Here is a 22,468-nt window from a genome sequence, read left to right as displayed (position 1 = left end):
TTAACGTAACAGATACACTTCTAAATTCCTCTTCTTTATACAAATTAACTGTTAGTCCTATAATTAAACTCAGTTTGAGAATATGGGCATCATTTAGAAGGTTTTTTGGATTTCAGAGCTTTTTCTTTTGCCAGCTTTATTATATACATTTACCTTTTTCAACTCTCTTTGCAAGACTCTGCCTTTAATGTCTGGCACAGATTGGGTATTAAATATTTTAACTGACCAAAATTTTGCATCTTTTGAACAACTGGTGGTAAAATTTAAATCTAAAATTCATGTTTTTAGATATTTACAAATAAGACACTTTGTTTGATCTCAGATTTCTGATTTTTCTGTAATCCATGAGGCAAATGTTCTTGATACATTTTTTGAACTACAACCTCTTTATAAAGGCTTAATATCTCTTATTTGAGATAAAGTGGCTAATTTAAGACAAGCCTCGTTCATTAAAATCAAGAATGCCTGGGAGCAGGATTTGAGCCTTTTGCTCTCCAATGAGACGTGGGACTCTTTTTAATCTGATTACTATTTCCTTTTGTGAGTGACATTGTTTGCTACAATTTAAAGTGGTCCACAGAGCACATATGTCTAAAGTTAGACTGTCCCATTTTTATTCAAATATGAATTCTTTATGTGACAAATGTAAAACAGGTGATGCCTCTTTAGTTCATATGTTCTGGACCTGCCCTAGCTTAGAAAAATTTTGGAAGATATTTTTCCAATATTATCGGCGATTCTAAATTTAAAATTGTAACCTGCCCTTTAATTGCTCTTTTTGGAATATCTCAAGAGAAAGATGTATTACTGACTTCCACTCTGAGCTAAATTTTATCTTTTGCTTCGTTGATACCCAGACATGCAATATTGATAAAATGGAAAGAAAATATCCACAGTGACTAAACAATATTATGTCTTGATTAAATCCAGAAAGAAATTAGATATTCTATCAAGGATTAAAATATTAAATTCCAAAAGATATTGAGTCATTTATGGTCTATTATCAGAACCTTAAGATTGAGTGTTGTTTGGGAATCTTGGCGCTGTGTTATCCCTCTCCAAGAACATGTTACTTGATTCATTCATGTCAACTTTCGACCTTACTTAGAGGAAGGAGATTTGAAATTTTAAAACTTTTTTCTGCTTTTTCTTTTTTTTTCTTGTTATGTTGCTTTATTTTGTTATTAATGGTGTGCTCTATTTTTCTCATTTTGTAGCACCTTGTATAATTGTACTGTTCAATTGTTTATACTTTAAATATCAATAAAATTATTTTTAAAAGTGCAATACCAAACTGGTTGAAGAAGAAATTTTAAAAAAATCAAGAAACAATCACAGTAAAAATTAGGAAATTATTTCTAATGATATTATGATGGATAGCTCAGATGGATATCAATGAACTACTCAGATAAGTAGAAAAGTGGCAAATGAAATTAAACCTAGAGAAATATGAGGTAGAATGCTTGGAGTAGACAAGCAACGCAATATAATTAAAGATAGGATATTGAGAAGAGTGGAGGAATTGTGAGTATTGGAATTCATATCTACAGAAAATCAAAGGCAGATAAGATAATTAAGAATGGAATACTTTATATCTCTCCCTCCACTACCACAGTCTCACATATTGGCAAGAATAAAGTTCATAGAAAAGCATACAACTGCTGCCTTTATATGAATCCAAGTTGATAGCTGATGGAGCTGTGATGGTCATTGTGAGAACAAAACAATTGGAAACATTATGAATCAAATGGGAACTTCATCCTGATATTGGTACATCACATCACCCTTTGCTGTTGTCCTGAAACCAAATACAAAGCAAGGATAGCTTTATTCTTGATAATATAATGACAGAAAGATCACATATAGAGTATTATGTGCAGTTCTGGTCGCCTCATTATTCGAAGAATGCAGACGTTTTAGAGAGGGTGCAGAGGAGATTTACCAGAATGCCGCTTATGAAGAAAGGTTGAGTGAACTCAGGCTATTCCATTTGTAGAGACGGAGAATGAGAGGTGACTTTATAGAGATGTTTAAGATTGAGTGGCATAGATGGAATGGACAGCCAGTGCCTTTTTCCTAGGCTGCATTGGTCAATACCAGAGCACGTATGTTTAAGGTGAGTGGAGGAGAAAGGGTTTTTTTCTCAAAGAGTGATAGGTACTTAGAATACATTGCTAGGAGTAAAAGTTGAGGTTGATGTAATAAGGATAATATATAACAGACTCTTAGATAGGTACATGGATGTAAGAACGATGTGGTGTTATGTACTGTGAGAGGGAACGGTTATGATCGTGTAATAGGTTTATATACAGCGCCCTCCATAATGTTTGGGACACAAACATTTTTCCCCTTTATTTGCCCCTGTGCTCCACAGTTTTAAATTTGTAATCAAACACCACATTTAATTAAATTCCATATTCCAGATTTTATTCAAGGATATTTGTATACATTTTAGTTTGACCATGTAGAAATTATAGACTTTTTTTTGCATGATCCTGTCATTTTTGGGACTTTTGAGACATTTTGCTTCACAAGTGTTTGCGATTACTCAGTGTGTTTAATTGCTTTATTGGTGCAGGTATAAGTGAGCTTGGCTTTGTTCTAAGCTTTTGATCATCTTTGGAGTCTTGGTGCCATTTTTCAACATGAGGAGCAGAATTGTGCCATTGAAAGTCAAAGAAGCCAGTATGAGTCTGAAAAACAAGAATAAAGCAGTAAGAGACATTGCCCAACCTTAGGATTACTTACATCAATTCTTTGGAACATCATTAAGAAGAAAGAGCATACTGATGAGCTCAGTAATTGCAAAGGGTCCGGTAGGCCATGGAAAACCTCCACTGCTAATAAATAAAAATCTCCAAACATATGACCGACAGATCAGAAACACTTCAGAAGGCAGGTGTGGAAATGTCGATGACTACTGTCTGCAGAAGACTTTATGGACAGAAATGTACAGGTTACACTGCAAGATGTGAATCATGACAAAGATAGTATGCTTCAGAACTTGGGCATTTCCTTATGCCTCCACACTTTGCTCTTGCCTCACTCTGATACAGGTGGGGATTTTAGTACATTATGAAGAGAATTCTTGACTTCTTGTTTGTTTAAACACACCTGAGTACTCTCAAACACCTGTGAAGCCAAATGTCCCAAACATTATGGTGGCCTGAAATGAGGGGATTATGTATAAAAAGTACTGTAATTCCTACATGGTCAAACTAAAATGTAAACAAACAAACTTGAATAAAATCTGGAATGTGCACTTGAGTTACATGTGAATTGTTTTATTATAAATTTAAAATTGCAGAGCACAGGGGAAAATAAAGGAAAAAAGTGTCTTTGTCCCAAACATTATGGAGGGCACTGTAGGTCAGTGTAACACCATGGGCCAAAGGAACTCTACTGTGCTGTATTGTTCTACATTCTATGTCACATCACAGAAAGATGTTATTTGTTCCATTGGGTCCATGTTGTCTATGCAGAGGTAACAACTAACTCATCCTTTTCTCTTATTCACTCCCCGTTGCTGTATACTGTATATTACTTTTCCTTCCAAGAATCAGTGATTCACTCAAATTCACATTAACTTTATGCCACAACAAATGGAAGAATTATTGAATTATTAATGCACTTGCTGGTGCATCAGTTTAGTTCCTAATTCATGCAGTTAGTATCTGGTACAGCATTGGTCTTACTATAGGATTTTCTGATTTGAGTCTGATGTAGTTCCATGCTTAATGTGTAATTAACTGTGAAAATGCATCCAAAGTTTAATTCTTTTAACAAATTATGTATTTTGAAGATTATTTTTACCTCCATTGGTTTTGGAAATATTGTAGAATGAAAGCACAGCTCTGAAATTTTAACTTTTATATTTTAATTAGATTTCTGATTTAAGTATGTGACATACGTTTGCTCCAACAAGCTGTTTTGAGGTTTTGTCATGTGAATTCATCAAGTAAAAAGGGTGGAAATTTAAAATGAAATAAAAGAATGAATGTACTATTCATTTTTTTTAAATTGATGCACCAAATACATTTGTTTGCTCTTGGCAAAATACAAGGGCTGTTTATAGTGAATATTGTGAACGTGAATGAGCTTTGGCAGCTTTTCTTGAACTCCCAGTTAGTGGACCTACATTCAGTTTTGTTGATGTTAATTTGGCAGACATTCTGGAAGAAGCCCGAAGTCTGTGGGAAATAAAAAATTTACATTGGTGAAGTAAATGTCTGGACATGAGGTGGTTTATCCATGTCTCTTGAGTTGAAACAGTGACTCTAATATAGCAAGTGTTGTCATATTGTACTAATTTTGTATTGTATTTGACAAGGCAGTGTTTAATGCCATCACTGTGTGCAAAGTGGTAATTGTTGTGTTCTTAGTATAGACCACCCATGGTTCAACCAATCCTTGTGAAATCATACAGAAAAATAATTCCATGTGTGTTTATGCCAATAATTCTGTTATTTATTGAATTTTGTTTTGTTAAGATCTGGGACCAAAATATTAAATACATTTTAGTTTTTATCATCTTGCAAAATAACAAGTGCCAAGTATCTTGTATCAACTGTTTAGAGCAGGGGTCCCCAAATTTTTTAGACCATTGACCCCGTTCATGGAATCCTTGATCCTTCATGGACCTCCAGGCATGTACAAAAACAAACACATAAATAAACAAATAAATAAATATACATGCACTTTCCATATGCATTAATGAGGGAAACTGCAAACCATATGCACGGTGTTCGGGCCTCCCCGCAAACAACCCAAACTTTATTACAACACCCGAACTGCCAAGTTAAAATTAACCAAGCAAGTGATTACAATAACAGTAAAAAAAATCTTTGCTTCTGGCCAAGAAGATGCCAAATGAAGCTGGGTCCAGGTCAGCCACAGTGACTCCATTCTTAACATCGGGTGCAGTGCTGTCTACATCGAAGAAGTCACCTCAGGTTCCCGGGCAGGAGTTGGGACCTCGCGCTCCCAGCAGGAGCAGGGATGTTGGGGTTCTGGCAGGAGCGGGGAAGTCAGACTCTACAATTTGTTCAACACCAAAAGTTCAATCGATTGACCCTCTTTTGACCCCACCCCCTGGCATTTTCGACCCCTTGAATAGTCCCATCAACCCCCAGGAATCAATATTGACCATTTTGGAGACCCTTAGTCTAGCGTAAGACAGTGACTACTCTTTGAAAATGTAACATCCAAAACAAAAAAAACTCATCGAGTCCTGTTACAAGAACCTAACCTGTAACATTGACTATCCCTTTGCCTGAACAGATGCTGTCTGACCCACTGAGTTCCTCCAGCAATTTGTATTTTTGGTCCAGATTACAGCAACTGTAATCTTAATTTATTCAAATACAAATGAACACAACTTTCAAAGTTACTGTGTGTGAATCTCAATTCACTGTTGTAATGAACTAAAGGATTTGCCATACTAAATATTCTTATTACAATATGGATGATTTGAACAAAGGGATCCCAGAAGCCCTTCCCAGCTATCAAATCTTATCTAAAGGTGGCAATTTTAGTTCAATCTGCTGTCATTTATTTTCTGCAGTCCTGACTTTCATAATTAATGATTACAGCTGACATTGAAATTGTACTTTTTCAAACAGTGATGAAAATTTTTTGTAGTTGTCAAAAAAAACTTGAATAGTTAAATGAAGAAGAGGAGTATATGAGGGTCTAATGAACATATGAGGACATACCCATATCCAACAAAGCATCCATAAGATTATGTGCAATTGTCTTCCTTGCAGTCTGGATAAAATGCTATTGATATTGGAAATACAGATAATCTTATAAAAAGGAAAGTGTGGTATAATGTAGAACTTGTATGCTATTATTCAGCCCATTTATCACATCACACAGTCTACTCAGTGGTTCTCAACCTTTTTCTTTCCACTCACATACTACTTTATGTATTTCCTATGCCATAGATGCTCTTTGGTTACTGTTTTAATCTTACATAATTGATTCATTATGTGCATAGTTTCATAACTCCAAAGGAAATGGGCCAATGCCAATTTTTCTCAAGCAAAATATTTCAGTAACAATTGGGTTTAAAGCAGTGATTCTCAAACTTACTAATCACAGAGCATCGATGGCATAGGGATTACTTAAAGTGGTATGTCAGTGTAAAAAAAAAGGTTGAGAACCACTGATCAACATTATATGGATGTTTCAGTTAGGTGAAATTGTGTGTTTGTTTGCCAAGTACAATGTATTCATTATTAATCTTTAAAGACTACAGGTTATTTGAAGGAGTTAGAGTACAATCCTGGGCAAGGTTTTATAGGCATAAAGCCCCTGAATCACTCACTATTTGCTGAATATCTTTTATACTTACTTATTCTCTGCTTTAAATTAAAATAATAAACCATGTGTCCAACTAAAGTCCAAGTGATGTCTGACAAAAGATTTGTTATTGAAATCTTGCCTGTTCAACAGGATTATGCATATGCTGGTGTTTCTTTAAGAGGACTGACTTGACTCTTGTATCTTATTTGTTCCCCTCTCACATTCATAGTATTGCTGAGGAGCCAGACCAAAATTATTGGTTTAAGAGTACAGTTACCTTAAATGCCATTTTACCAACATTTTCATGTTACAGTGGGAGATCACACAAATCCTGTTGGCAATATCCCTCCAAAATACTTTTTTCCCTTTTTTTTGAATGAGGCATTAAATAATAGTTTCCAGGAGAATTCAGGCAGGGCAGCCGATCAAAATGGCACCCTCGGGTGTTTCCTTTCCTTCCAGCACGGGGCTCAGAAGCCCGCGCTTGGGGACCACGTGATGCCCGGATAGCATCAGCGCCCTCCAGCGCGGTTCTCTGCTAGGTTCAGGCTAGGAGTATAAGTGCAGCCCGGCAGCCTGCAATAAACTAGTCTGCTCACTGAGCTCAACCCGTCTGGTTGCGTGTGCTATTGCAGGAGCAGTGTAGCCGCCGCTACACTACTTTAATTGTTTCAATTGCTTAAAATGTTCTTGGGTATTTTTATTGTAGTTTTTTTAAGCTTTAACTATTTTTAATCATGTAATTTAATTTGAACAGTTTTTAAAATGTTGCTGTTTGTCAAATTGTACATGTGGCCAATCATCTTCCAAGGTACAATATCCCTAGGATTTTGGGACCAGGTGGATTGATAGTTTCTTTCCTTAGTTTTACATCTGTGACACGAGTATGGTATCCTAGCCTTTTTGGGATTACATTTGCAAACCAGGCGTGATGTGTTTAAATTCTCGAGGGAAAAATTTGAATTTGACATCAATTGTGAATCTGGCAACAGAATAAAAATCACAAAAAAATAGGTTTGCTGCAAACATCCAAACTTGTTTACTGAGTCCCAGCAGGAAAAAGAGTTTGTCAACCTTCCCGAATGAGGCTTACACAATGAGTCCATTGATTATAAATACTCGCTTGTAAGTGTTACACACATCCCAAGAACAAATTTTTTTTAAAATACCCAGCTCCTCCTAAAGAGGAAACTTTAATATGTGCATAGGACTGGTTTGGAAGGATGTGAACCCATTGCAGGTAAATGGGATGAGTGCAGAATGCCCATGGCTGGCATGGACAAGTTGAACTGTTCTGGGTTGCATGGCTCTTTGGCTGTAGGAATGAAAGTATTAAAAAAATGGAAATAAAGATTTATTGGAGAAATAAGGAGGGAAATAATGGAGGTTCTGATGAAAATCTGATCCTCTCTAGAGATAGGATGTGGTGCATGGAGGAGTATAAATATTGTACTGTTGCTTATAGGAATAGGGATAGAGTGAGTATTTACATATCAGTTGATGTAATTTCAATAATGGGAAAATTCTTGGGGACAATATTAATCATCCTTAAATTGAAGAATGATCAAAATTAATCATCATGGATTTGTTAATGGAAGGTCTTGTCTAATCATCATGGCTGGGTTTTTTTTTGAGGTTAACGAGGGTAGTGCCCTTTTCAAGTTACTTAAATGGGCTTTTCAAGGCTTTTGACAAGCTTCCACTTTGTAGCCTGATCAGAAGGCACAAAGCATCATTCCAATTCAGACCAAATTAATGGTTATTTTTCAGGCAGCTCAAGTTCATTGGGATATTCATGTCAATAATTCTGTACTCATTCAAATGATAGGCTAGCATATAAAAATCACTTTTATATGATGAGGCAGTCAAATGTCCGGGAAACCTAATTGGCAGAAATTTTCAGTGATTCCTACTTGCAGCATTACCTTGAGGAGAAAGTAGGATTCAATCACCCTCATGATCTCAAGAAAGTGTAATCAACACAGATCAGTGAAGTTCACTCTTTTCCCTTGCCGAGTTGTGCCGTGGAGACTCATAGTCCTGGTCTACACCTGAATTTGGCTAATTAATTTGTGGTTAATTTGTCATCACTGAATTGAAAATCCAGGCTGATTCACTCAGAAGGCACTGCACTGTTGGAGATGCCTCTTTTATTTTTTATTTGTCCAGTGAATGGCACATTGGTCATGACTGATGGAAAGGGGAAAAATAGCAAATAAAATAATACACTGTAATTGAACATGAAGATATTTGATGATTGTTCTCATTGTTTGTTCTGTACTTATCCTGCAGGATTCCTCAAGACAGAGACAAGAACAGAAGAAAACAGTATCATTTAGTAGTATGCCTTCTGAAAGGAAAATTAGCAGTGCCATTGATTGTATTAGCTTCATGCAGGCTGGCTGTGAGCTGAAGAAAGTGCGTTCAAATAGTCGCATCTATAGTCGCTTTTTTACTTTGGACCTTGACCTTTTGGCTCTTCGTTGGGAGCCTTCCAAAAAAGATCCTGACAAGGCTAAACTTGATGTTTCTTCCTTTAAAGAAGTTAGAATTGGAAAGAACACAGAGACATTCAGAAGTTGTGCAGTTGTGGATCAGATTTGTGAAGACTGTTCCTTCTCATTATTATATGGGGATAATTTTGAGTCATTGGACCTTGTAGCCAATTCTGCAGATGTCGCTAACATCTGGGTGACAGGCCTACGCTACATTGCTTTACATGGTAAGCAAGTTATGTATTTGATAGAAGATGACCAGCATACTCCAAGGACAAAGTGGCTCCATTCTGTATTTGAAGAGGCTGATGTAGATGGCAATGGAATTATGTTAGAAGACACAGCAGTGAAACTGATAAAGAAACTCAATCGAGGTTTGAAGGAGTCAAGAATTAGAATTAAATTTAGAGAGGTACAGAAACAGAAAGAAAAGCTAACTACAAGGGTAACAAAGGAGGAATTTTCTGATGTCTACAGTGATCTATGCACAAGGCCTGAGGTATACTTCTTACTTGTTCAAATATCCAGGAATAAAGAATATCTAGATGCCAAAGATTTAATGTTATTTTTAGAAACTGAACAAGGAATGATACATGCAACAAAAGAAATGTGTCTTGATCTGATCAGGAGGTACGAACCTTCACAACAAGGTCAGCTGCAGGGTTACCTTGGTATTGATGGTTTTACTCGATATCTGGTTTCAGAAGAGTGCAGCATATTTGATCCAGAACACAATAAAGTCTGTCAGGATATGAATCAGCCATTGTCCCATTATTATATCAATGCGTCTTACAACACTTACCTGAAAGAAAGCAATATAAAAAGTCCATCCGATGTGAATGGATATGTCAGGGCCTTGAAATTAGGCTGTAGAAGTATTGAGCTCGATGCCTATAACGGTCTAAATAATGAGCCAGTTGTCAGTAAACGTAACAATGTGACCTCACCAATACTCTTCAGTAATGTCATCGAAGTGATTAAAAAATATGCCTTTGTAACTTCAGAATACCCTTTGATTGTGTCTTTGCGAAATCACTGCACAATAGAACAACAAAAAGTGATGGCTCAAAAAATGATAAAAACCTTTGGAGATAAACTATATACAGAGCTACCAGATTCAGCAGAAAGCTACCTACCTTCCCCAGAGAAGTTGAAGGGAAAAATTATTTTGAAGGGAAAGAAACTAGCATATAGCAATGATTTATCAGAAGGTGATGTTTCAGATGAAGACGAAGAAGCCCAATTTTCCAGAAGGTTGACTGATACATTTTTTGTTTCAAAGAGGACTATTCAATTGTGCAGGGAACTTTCTGATTTGATCACTCTGTGTCAAACTGTGCCGTTCATCGATTTTCGGAATTCAATGAAGAACCAGAAATATTGGGAAATGTGCAATTACAGTGAATTTGAAGCAAGAATATTAGCAAATGAACTCCCAGGAGACTTTGTGAATTACAATAAAAGATTTCTCTCACGCGTTTTCCCTGCTTCATTGGGCATAGAATCGAGCAATTTGAATCCACAAGAATTCTGGAATTGTGGCTGTCAGTTGGTCGCTATCAACTACCAGATCCCAGGCCCAATGTCAGATCTTAACATTGGCTGGTTTCGTCAGAATGGTTGCTGTGGTTACATTCTACGTCCTGCGATCATGCGTGATGAGCTGTCCTATTTCAGCGCCTACACTGAGGGAGTGTTTCCAGGAGTCTCACCTCAGGTTCTTCACATAAAAATAATCAGTGGTCAGAATTTTCCAAAGCCTAAAGGGTCTGGTACAAAAGGAGATATTGTGGATCCATATGTTTTTGTGGAAATTCATGGGATTCCTGTGGACTGTGCAGAAATGAGAACCAGGACTATTCATCAAAATGGAGAAAACCCTATGTTTGATGAAAGCTTAGAGTTTGAAATTAATCTGCCTGAGCTTGCAATAGTTCGATTTGTTGCTTTAGATGATGATTATATTGGAGATGAATTTATTGGCCAGTATTCTATCCCATTTGAATGTCTGCAGCCTGGATATCGACATGTTCCTCTATATACATTCACAGGGGAAGAAATTGAACTTGCCACGCTTTTTGTTCATGTTGCCATAACTGACCGAAGAGGCGGAGGAAAGGTTCACAGACGTGGCTATTCAGTCAGAAAAGGAAAGAATACAATAAAATACACCATGCTACGGACTATTGGGATCAAAACTGTTGATGATACATTCAAACTTGCAGGGCATCCATTACGACAAGCTGCAGATATCAGGGAAAATATTCAGGTAATAATTTATCGAGGATGAAATTATTTTTAATCTTTAGAATTACTTCTGGATTACTTTGTCTCATACATTTCATTGAAATTGAGCACATATTTATGTTTGCTATTGCCATAGGATGACAATTCATTTCCTCATCTTCCTGCCCCTTCATGCCAATACAGGCAAACCCCTACATTATGGCTGTCGGGCTACAGAAATTCGCCATTATAGTCAGTGTACTGTTCAGCAAATGAAAGAAAAAAAGCACATGGAAGCTGTGAGTCAGTTGAACCAACCAACTGACTTTACTGAAACTCTCTGAAATAGCACCACTTCCATGATCCTTTTCAGCCCCTCCCACCATTGTGATGGCAGCCCAGTGCGAGCCTGGATCTCTGTGACCCGGTTCACTTGTGGATTAGTGCAACTTGCTACATGACTCCCCCCCCCACCCCCACCAGAACTGGTGTTTGGAGGTGTCGAGTCCAGAGCTCATTAACAGTTCTAATGTTTGAGAGAATGACCTCTCCACCGTGAAGCTGGAACAGTTACTGGTTGGTTGAGGCCAAGGTGCGCCGTTTTGAGGTGGTCGACCATGAACATTTCCTGTCCACTCCAATGTCCAAAAGGCACACTGCCCATTGTGTCTTAACACCTTATATTGACCCTTGTATAGGTGCTGAAGGGGTGTCCAGAGCATGCCTCTCCTTATGAGGAGTATTCACAGTCTTTAAGATACTTTAAGACATAGGATGGAGCTGGAATGTGGCATGAGGTTGGTATGGAGGCCAATGCACCCATCTTCTTGCAAAGTCATGTTAGCAGGGCTGTAGGTGTTTCCTCCTACCTATGAGTCACTGGCACAAACTTTCCCAGGACTGTCAGCAGGGCCTCATAGACAAGCTTAGCGGAGGACATGGCCAAATCCTCTTTCGGTGCTGTGTGGATGCCAAAGAGCATCCAAGGCAGCCCATCCACCCAATCCAGGCCTCGGAGCCATGCCATGAGGGCCATCTTGCCATGCCGATGGAACCTTTCCACCAGGCCATTAGACTGTGGGTGGTAGGCCATGGTGTGATGTAACTGGGTCCCTATGAGCCGTGCCAGTGCTGCCCAGAGGCCAGATGTGAACTGTGACCCTCTGACATGATATTGGAAGGATGGGCGAATCGGGCTATCGAATTGGCAATGGTGCAAGATGTCGTGGAAGTTTCTGAGAGTGGGACAGCTTCCAGCTATCTAGTGAACCTGTCCACCATCATGAACTGGCACATTGCGCCTCTGGAAACTGGCAGCAGCCCGACGATGACCATGTGGACGTGGTCAAGTCATCTATGGGTCGGCGGGAAGGACTGATGAGGGGCTTTCATGTACCTCTGCACCTTGGATGTCTGATAGTGCAGGCAAGTTCTGGCCTAGTGCAGGACATGAATCTGTTTGTAACCAGTTGTCGCCCAGATGGATAGGTGGACCAACCTATGTAGTGCGTCAAAGACAAAATGCCTCCATGTGGCAAAAACGATGGGCCTAGGTTGGCTGGTGAACATGTCACAGAGAAATGTGGCTTTGGATGACCCAAAATATATGACTTCCAGCTGTAGCACTGAGACTGCAGTGCAGTAGGCTGGTATCTCGCCATTCTGCTGATAGGCTGCTGTGAGCACCGAATGGTTGATTCCAGGAAGCAGAAAGTGCACATTCAGGATGGTTGAGCAGGATGTGAGGTTGTTCTTGCTGGAAATGTGTTGTGTACTCTGAGATATAAGAGAGGTGACGCTGCTGCCTTGCCAACCACAGGTCCAACACCTTTGCAAAAGCAAAAGTGAGCAGCTTGTGGTTGGTGAAGACCATGAAATCCTGTCCTTCAAGGAAATAGCGCAAATGGCATACAGTGAGGTAGAGGGCTAGGAACTCCCTATTGAACGCACTATAGTTCTGCTCTTGGGGCCACGTGTCTACTGAAGAAAGTGAGGGGATTCCAATGTTCATCAATTAGCTGCTCCAGGATGCCGCCGACAGCTATATTGGATGCATCGACTATGAGGGCGGTGGAAACATCAATGCACAGATCCACTAGAAGGATGGTGTTGGCCAGAGTGTGTTTGGCCTGGTCAAAAGCTGCCAAGGACTCTGTGTCCCAGCTGAGTTCTTTGGTCTGACCAGACAGCAGTTTGATGAGGTTCCATGATCCTGGCACCTGATGACAGGAACTGATGGTAAAAGTTGACCATTCCAACAAACTCCTGCAAACCTTTGACCGTAGTTGGCTTGGTGAACTTATGAATGGCCTTAACCTTTTACAGAAGAGGGACTTCTCTGTGTCGATTAGTGCGGTGCCCAAGGAAATCGATGACCATCAGGCTGAACTGACATTTCGCTGGGTTGATGGCTAGGCTGTAGTCACTCAGTTGCTGACAGGTGCTGAAGTCTTTTGGGGGATGGAGACCTTGTGAGGACTACCGCCAGCTCAGCTGAATGGAGTGATGAGGGCTGTCTTGTGGAAGTCACTGGGGTCTCAGGGATCTGGTGGCAACCCCAGACCAGGTTGATTTTTGAGAAGATCCTTGCTCCGTGTAGATTGGCTGTGTAGACCTGGATGTGGGGAACCAGGCATTGTCCAAGCACTGAATAATTCTCCTCCATCTTCCTGAATTCTTCCTTGGCGAGCCATAGCTTGTTGGAGGAAGGCTGCATGCCCAGGCATGTAGTGGTGATCCCATATATATCTGGACCGTGGTGGAGAACTGTGGTGTTATAATGGCCAGAATCCTGCCAAGATTCTGGGAAACTTTGCCTGATAAGGTTACCGAGTGGAGGTGGGGGGCCGGGAACTTGGCTTCTCAAAGGGCGAAGGTCTGGAAGGTCCTGGAATTGACCAGACGGCACCCTTTCAGTCCACCAGGAGGCAGTGGGTTCGAAGGAAGTCTCCACCCTATCGGGGTTGAGACATATCAGCCAAAGTGAAGGTTCAGATAAAACAGCAGGAGCTGAACTCAAGTGGGATGGTCCTCACCCTATATGTGTGTATGCTGCTATTGTTGGCGGTAGTGAAGGATGGCCCTGACTTCCTGGCACGGGTGTCTTGGTTCAAGGGGGGAAAGACGCTGACCTCAACCCGTGTCTACGAGGAAAGGTCGCGCTGTGTGCTGTCCCATAGATAAAGGAGGCTGTCATGGCGGCCAACCATCGTAGCCATCAGCAACAGCTGGCCCTGGCATTTCCTGGATGGGAGTATGGTAGACCACAGTGGCGGGATCCAGAACCCCATTTCTGATGGTAGAAACATCACTGCTCTGAGTTTGAGTCTCCACCTGCTGCGGCTGTCACCAGCCTTGGTGCAGTGGGAGAGAGACATGTCATTGGTATGACTCAGCAACTTGGTCAACTAGTGCCCTGCCATATTGCTTGGTGTGCCACAGGATATCCACATGGGCTGCTAACTTGTGTGGGTCACTGAAGTCGTTGTCCGTGAGGAGTAGGCGGATGTCTTCTAGCATCTGTTCGAGAAATATCTATTCGAACCGTAAACAGGGCCTGTGGCTGTCCATTAATGCTAGCATATCATTCATAAAGGTGGATGGCATGCGGTCACCCAGGCAATCCATGTGGAGCACCTCTGCTGCTCATTTGTGGCGGTAAAGACTGAAGGTGCGGATAAGGAACGCCTTAATTGCCTCATACCGGTCGGCAGCTGGCAGCTGATATTGTAAGTCAATGATTCATTCGGCAGTCTCCTGGATGAGTGAACTTACCACGTAGTAATATCTTGTAGAGTCTGTGGTGATCTGCCTGACCTGAAACTGGGGCTCAGCCTGCTCGAACCAGACTAGCAGCTGTGAAGTTCAAAAGGTCAGAAGCTTCAGTGAGACTGCGTTCTGTGTGCTCGTGTCATTCATCGTGGGGTCCAAAATGCCATTTTGGACTGTTGGGGTCAGCACTGTAGTTGGTGTAGCCAACAAAAGAAAAAATCCACACAGAAACTGTACGTGAGTTGAACCAACCAACTGACTTTATTGGAACTCTCTGAGAGCTTACGAGCACCACTCCCATGATCCCTTTCGGCTCCTCCCACCGGGACCATTATGATGTCAGGTCCGTGCTAGCCTGCACCTCCGTGACCTGGTTTGCTTGTGGATCAGTGCAGCTCGCTACACCCTCATAGAATTTTCAAATCACTGCCCAAAAATTTGAGATAAAGAATAAAATTAGCCATCTCAGAATTTTTGTGGAAAAAAGGTAAATACACACAAAATCTATTGAGATTCAACTTGTGTTTCTCGATGCATGCAGAGATTTGTGCCTACAAGTCTCCTGTAATGTAGGGATGCCCTTTTATAGTGAAATTTAGCGAATTGTAAAGAAAGGTTTCCTCTGCCTTTAAAATGTTCCACTTACCTGCGTAAAAGGTGGATTGGTGGGTCTAACGTGATTGGGTTCCCTCCATCTCCTGCATAAAAAGATTGCCACTGAAAGCGGCTCTAAAGGAGGAGGGCTGATGATGTTGCGATGACATTGTCAGCCCGTGCTGCGAGAGCGCAAATTTTAAAGAACCGATCTGTGATTATGATGCGCAGAAGATCTGCCTGAGTTCTAAGACTGCTTGAACAGATCTCCACTTGTGCTCGTTCCTGCTCCTCAGTTGCCATTGTTGTGTGTAGGGGACTTTCACTTCCCGATGCATCTGTTCCATGTTATGATAGCGGGCGGCGCTACTGCACTATGTGCCCCACCTCCTTTACCTTCGGAAGCCGGCTCGGGAACCTCCTCTGCGTAAAAGGACCAAGTGATCCGCTTTTTCTTTCTTCTGTGTAAAAGGTAAATTCGCCTTTTTTTCGTAACATGAGCAGGGAATAATGCGGCTTTTATGCATAAAATCTCCTTTGGCCTTTGATACTATCCTGACATGAATTGGGCAGATCACAGGTGAAAATAGTGATAATCTCACACATTTGAGCAAATTGAAATATGGTAGCATTCACTTATTGCTGTGTCCTCTTTATCTCGCTGAACTCTTCCAGCTGGTCTATAATCTGATAAGATGGCTCTGCTCTTCCAAATAGAAGGTCTTGATTATCCCTAATTTAAATTGTGCTCCACAATTGATGATGGTACAAGTCTCTAAACTCTGGAATTACTCCCCTAAGGCATTCCAAAAGCATTTCTGCTCTGAGTTTTTCCTTTTGCGTTCATAATATTTGTTCTTGTTTGTTTGTTTGTTAATACCGCTGTGATGAGGCCTGGGCTCCAAGTTCAGAATTGCAGCTGGAAAGGGTTGGGGAATTTTTCTTTTGTTCGTCTTTTGTTTTCATTACACTGCATTGAAGCTCATTTGTTGTGAAGGGTGCCTTTGGGAGTGTTGAAAAAATGCTAATAAGTAAGTAATCTCAGAATGTTCGCATGTTGTTTAATTTATCCTGCAGCAGTGCCAGTTATTTATTTTACCCTTTTACTTTGGAAGTTAATTGACTGAAGCTTAGTTTAACAAACAATTTAAATATTTGAGGGTAGAAAAAAAGCTAAAATGTAGAATTAAGTTTGTATGAATTAAAACAACCATTTGGTTAATAATTTGTATTTTAATGAATACAGGATATATAGTGCATGGTAATGACTTTGAGCTGTATATTTTGTGTTTATAGATCAATCATTTTAAAATAATGTAAATAAAGAATCAAGGATGAGGCTACAGTTGTTTAAAATTTGTATTTATGACCTTGATCAAGCATAATTTATCTGATTTGCATCTGTTTGGTCAAGTGAGTGAGCACAAGGTAGCTGGTAAGAAAATAATGTGGTAAACTATGATATTATTCCCTTTGGTAGGTAGAATGGTAAAAAAAAATTAATTGGCATTTAAATAATATGGGGAATCTCTGTTCTCTGGGCAACAATGTAACATCCAGGTGCAACAAACAATAAGGAAATCAATTAATATGTTGGTTGTTATTATAAGGGGACTTGAGTAAAGAAATCTTGCTGAAATTGTACAGGGCTTTGATGTGCTCATACCTGAGTATGATCAAATTTGGTAAGGATGAGCAAATACTTGGAAGGGGTGCTACAAAAGTTCACCAGATTAATTACTGGACTTATGGGTTTTCACTGTGATGAGAATCTTTCCTGTTCAGGAGGCCAAGTCAAGAGTTGCTGTAAGTAAATGTAGCCTGATACAGAAACCATAAACATTGTTTTAAGAATAGTCCAGTTAGGGCTGGGATGAGATGCCTGTATTTCATGGTTGACATCTGATTTTGTGCATGAGGGGAACTGAAGGTCATGTACAGAGTTTGAACTAAACTCAAGGATTAGTTATTTTTTACTTTGTTCAAGTTTATTATCATCTGGTTGTACATGTATACAGTGCTCTCCATAATGATTGGGACTATACATTCTTTTCCTTTATTTGCTCCAGTGCTCTTCAGTTTAATTTCACATGTAATTAAAGTGCACGCTTCAGATTTTATTAAAGGGTATTGGTGCACATTTTAGTTTGACCATGTAGAAATTACAGCACTTTTTATCGATAGTCCTCTTATTTCAGGCCATCCATAATATTTGGGACATAGCAATGGTAAGTTTATTAAAGTAGTCATGTTTAATACGGTCCTTTGTTGCATATCCCTTGCATAACTGCTTTAAGTCTGTGATTCATAGAAATCACCAGGTGTTGAGCATCTTCTCTGGTGATGCTCTGCCAGGCCTCTACTGCAGCCATCTTCAGCTCCTGCTTGTTTCACGGGCTTGTCCCCTTAAGTTTTCTCTTCAGCTGTGGAAGATGCGCTCAAATGGATTTAGATCGGGTGAATGACTTGGCCATTCAAGAATTTTCCAGTTTTTATCAATGAAAATCTCCTTTGTTGTTTTAAGAGTATGTTTGGGATCATTGTTTTGCTGTAGGATGAAGCGACGCCCAATGAGTTTGGAGGCATTTGCTTGAACCTGAGCAGATAAGGTGTTTCTGCACACCTCAGAATTCACTTTGCTACTGCCATCAGCAGCTACATCCTCAATGAAGGTACCACAGTACCTGTGGTGACCATACATGCCCAAGCCATAACACCTCCACCACCATGTCTCACAGATGAGGCGGTATGTTGGGCAGTTCCTTTATGCCTCCATATTTTGCTCTTGCCATCACTCTGATATGGGTTGATCTTGATCTTGCCTGTCCAGGTTCTTTTAAATAGTTCTTGGCAAACTAATCTGGACGTCCTGTTGCTGCGTCTAACTAGTGGTTTGCACTTCTGTATTTCTGTTCATGAAGTCTTCTGTGGACAGTCGTCATTGACGCATCCACACCTGCTTCCTTAAGAGTGTTTCTCTGCCGTTGGACAGGCAATTAAGGATTTTCTTCATTCTGTTGAGAATATTCCGTCATCAGCAGTGGAGGGTCTTCCTTGAACTACCAGCCCCTTCGTGATTACTGAGCTCATCAGGACGCTCTTTCTTCTTAATGATGTACCAAACAGTTGATTTTGGTAATCCTAAGGTTTGGGCGATGTCTCTTGCTATGTTATTCTTGTTACCCAGCCTCGTAATGGCTTCTTTGACTTACATTGGCACAACTTTAGTCCTTTTATTGAAAAATGGCAACTGCAGACTCCAAAGGTGATCAAAAGCTTAGAACCAAGCCTAGATTTCTAGTACCTGCACCAATGAAGCAATTAAACATACCTTATTTTTAGACATTTTATTTAATTTTTAAGCATACCTGCGTAATCACGAACACCTGTGAAGCCATATGTCCCAAACATTATGGAGCCCTGAAATTGGGGAGCTATGTATAAAAATTGCTATAATTTCTACATAATCTGACCGAAATGTATACAAATAATCTTTAAAATCTGTAATGTGCACTTCAAACAATTCACATGCGATTAATTACAAATTTAAAACTGTGGAGTACAGGAGCAAATAAAGGAAAAAAAAAAGTCTTTGTCCCAATCATTATTGAGGGCACTGTATAGCCAGATGAAACAGTGTTAGAACAGCCGCTGGTTTCAAGTGGTTCAAATTGACTTGGGAAACTATGATTCACAAAGACTACGTTCTTGCCATCTATTGATGGATGAAGACTTTCAGGGAGAAATTCAGGAAACTGACACTGGCACTTTAAATCAGGAGATTCCAAAGATGAAAAGAGGTGAGAGAAAGCAGAGTGTAGTGGTCATGAGACGTAGTTCAAAACTGGATGCAGAGTCCATATCTTATGTTGTCCATCACATGTCAGGGTGAAGACATTCTTAAAATTATGAAAAGATGCATGGAGTTGGTCAGGTATTTAGAGAAGGAAGAGGGGATATTAGAAGTCATTGCAGGTACAGAATAGTAACAGCAAGAAATGGACAAGTTGCCCTGTTTAGAGGGGTCAGCCTTTAGACCAAAAATCAATCTCCGAAGGGTTATATCTAGGGTTTTTACTTGACTCACCAGCAAATTAAACTAATGTTATGACAAAGAGGGTTTCTACTTTATCGTTCACTAGTAGCAGTATTGGATTGAAAGTACTTCTGTGATAGGCTTCCCATGAGCTAGGCTTAGGCCTCAGTAACAACTAAAAGTAATAGAAGGGTGTGTAGAGAGAATAAAGAAAGAAATGAAGAAGCAGGGCCTCACAGTCATGTACAAATTATTTCCAGTGGCATATAGGGGTGAATTTGGACAAAGGAGAATGGTATTGATTGATGGATGCCTGGCTGGGGTGATGTTGTAGGCAACAGGAGGAAGGGGAGTGCTGTCGATACATAGTGTTTGTGATCACTATTCAGTGCAGAAATTGAAAGAAAGAAACTACAGAGTTGTGAACACAGCTCAGATGTCATGCAAACCAACCTCCCCTCCATCCACATTGAAAACACTTTCTACGATATGTCTGTAAAAATTGGTAAGAGACCTCAGAGACTTGCTGGATTTCCTTAGGAGTCTGAGGAAGTGGGGTCATTGCAGTTGCAGCCCTTGATCATTTTATGTATTGCATGAGTAAAAACATGGATAATTACCACTTTTTGTTCAAAAATGGGTCAATCTTTTTTGTTTGAAGTTGCAATAACTCATTAAACTTATTAACATTTTCTCACTTTTACAGCAATTGGTGTTTCTTGTTTTGTGAAACTATAGCAGTGCCAGTTATATATAAAATGACTCAATAAATCTTGAATACTTGCTTGTTTATCTTTTTCATTTTTTTTCTGTACAGATTGCTATAGTCTCCCTTAAGGAAATATGTGGATTAGCTTCCACTGCCAATCTCTCTCAGTGCATACTGACCATGTCATCAAGATTATTGAACAGTGACAACATTTCTGTAGTAACACTCAACATGAAGAATGGGTATCCCTATTTGGAACCCTTCGGGACATTAAATGATGTACAAAGGAAGGTTCTGTCATCGTATGACACGGTAGGCACATTTCTTTATTACTGTGCCAACTCAAGATCATTCATATGCTTTCAATATTTTACAATGCTGATCAGTGATTCCTGCATTTAAATATTTTCATCATGTTATTTATGTGAAAAATGTGTAGTTATTTCCCAGAATACAAGAATTGTGCCAATAAATTTTTTTTTTGGTTTAAAACCAATTAGGATCATAGAAAATTTACACACACAAAGGTTGTTTATTCCATAATGGCTGTGGCGGTCAAAAAAAAGAGGAATTAATCTAACCCCACCTTCTAGCATCACAGGTGTAGTTCTTCAAGTATACACACGAGCTTTTTTGAAAATGCTAAAAGCTTCTGGGAGAAAATATTTTTCACATTTTGGATCATTCTGCTGAGGGCAATAGGGCTTTCCTATTTACATAGTTCCACAAATATCCTTATTTGTCTCCCCTCAGCTCTTCTATTACAGGAATAGTTCTGGTGATATTTTTATAAATCACCTCCGTACCTTTTCCAGTGAAATTACATCTTTCATGTGAAAATCAAAAATTATAGGAAATGCTGGAAATCTGAAATTAAAGCTGAAAATGCTGGGTACACACAATTCTCAAGCAGTAGCCATGGATTGAGAAACAGAGCTTTGTTTCAGGTTAAAGACCCTTTGTCAGAACTAGGAATGTGAGAATACAAGTATTTTTAATTTGCAGAGAAGGTGGGGAAGAGACAGATGGAGAAAGGAAATGGTTAAAGTTCATTTATTATCATCTGCTTGTACTCAACAAAACAGTGTTCTCTGGTCCTTGATGCAAAATCATGCAAACATACATACAGGCAATGCACACATACAGACAGATGATATACATGCCTTACATGTATACAGATATAAAAATACATATTAAGTTAATAAATAGATATTGTTTCATGAATCGGAGGGTTTGTATGAGCAATTAATCAGTCGTTCAACAATCTCACTGCACGTGAGAAGAAACTGTCTCAGCCTAGAGGTTCTGGCTCTGATAGTCCTATAACTCTTTCCCAATGTGGATAGTTGGAAGATGAGTATACATTAAATTTAAATAAAAAGGGGTAATAAATACAAAAGGTGGATAATAAATATTCTCAGTTATAATGTAGGAAGTGCCCCACAGGACAAAAATAGGCCTGGTCACTGTATCTAAGACAAACAATCATGTATCCATCTGTGCTGTTCCCATTTATCAATGTAGCTTTCTATGCTTTGTCAATTCATGTGCTCATCCAGTGATCATTTAAATATTGCAAGAGTACCTGCCTTCACTACCTTCTGAGGCTGTGCTTTCCAGAATTCAACCACTCTGAGTGAAATCTTCTCTCATACCATCACCTTAAACTTATCCTGTCTGGTTTTAGACATCTGTTGTAACAAATAGTTTCTCACCATTTAGTTTATCTATGACCATCAGAATTTTGTAATCTTCATCGGGTCTGATCTTGTTTTTGCCTTATTCAGAGCAGTTGAAAACCGAGAATGTGCTGTGGGAATATAGGACATAGGGATATACCCAGCAGGGCAAGCCATGAGTTGTGGAAAGATTTTTAAAAATGGAGCCAACTTTACAGTGGGATGAGCTACAGCAGAACTTGCCTGTCTGATACAAATTGTTCCTGCAATGTGATGATCAGAACTCAATGCATTTTTTACATCACTGCCAAATAACTGATGAATACAATTATAGCATAGCATCCTTGCCCTTATATACTTTATGCTAGCTAATCAAGAGAAGCTTATCATTTTTATCAACTCTTTCATCTGTCCTCTGCTACATTTAAGATTTTTAAAAAACTTAAATTTAGGCAACAGATCCTTTCAGTCCATGAGCCAATGCCACTCAATTTCCTCCCTACTTTTTAAAGTCCTTTCTGCACATACCAACTGCTGGATTTCGTTTTATTTGCCAATATTCTTGTTCAACTGACAAGACCACCTATGTCCTCCTGAAATCAAAAGTTTTCTTTCTACTTAACTGCCCAGTCAAATTTTGTAACATTTGCTA

The 22,468-nt window shown here is 39.5% G+C and overlaps 1 protein-coding gene across 1 annotated transcript in view; it reads left to right on the top strand.

Annotated features, from left to right (window-relative positions):
* plcl1 (phospholipase C like 1) overlaps positions 1-22,468 on the top strand; it is a 241,016-nt gene that overhangs the window by 188,912 nt on the left and 29,636 nt on the right. Inside the window, 2 exon segments of the mRNA XM_069936210.1 lie at positions 8,599-11,070; positions 20,246-20,449. Of these exon segments, the coding sequence (XP_069792311.1) occupies positions 8,599-11,070; positions 20,246-20,449 (2,676 nt within the window).

Source organism: Narcine bancroftii, chromosome 4, assembly GCF_036971445.1.
Source record: "Narcine bancroftii isolate sNarBan1 chromosome 4, sNarBan1.hap1, whole genome shotgun sequence".
Taxonomy (NCBI): Eukaryota; Metazoa; Chordata; class Chondrichthyes; order Torpediniformes; family Narcinidae; genus Narcine; species Narcine bancroftii.
This window is presented reverse-complemented; position numbering and strand designations above follow the sequence as displayed.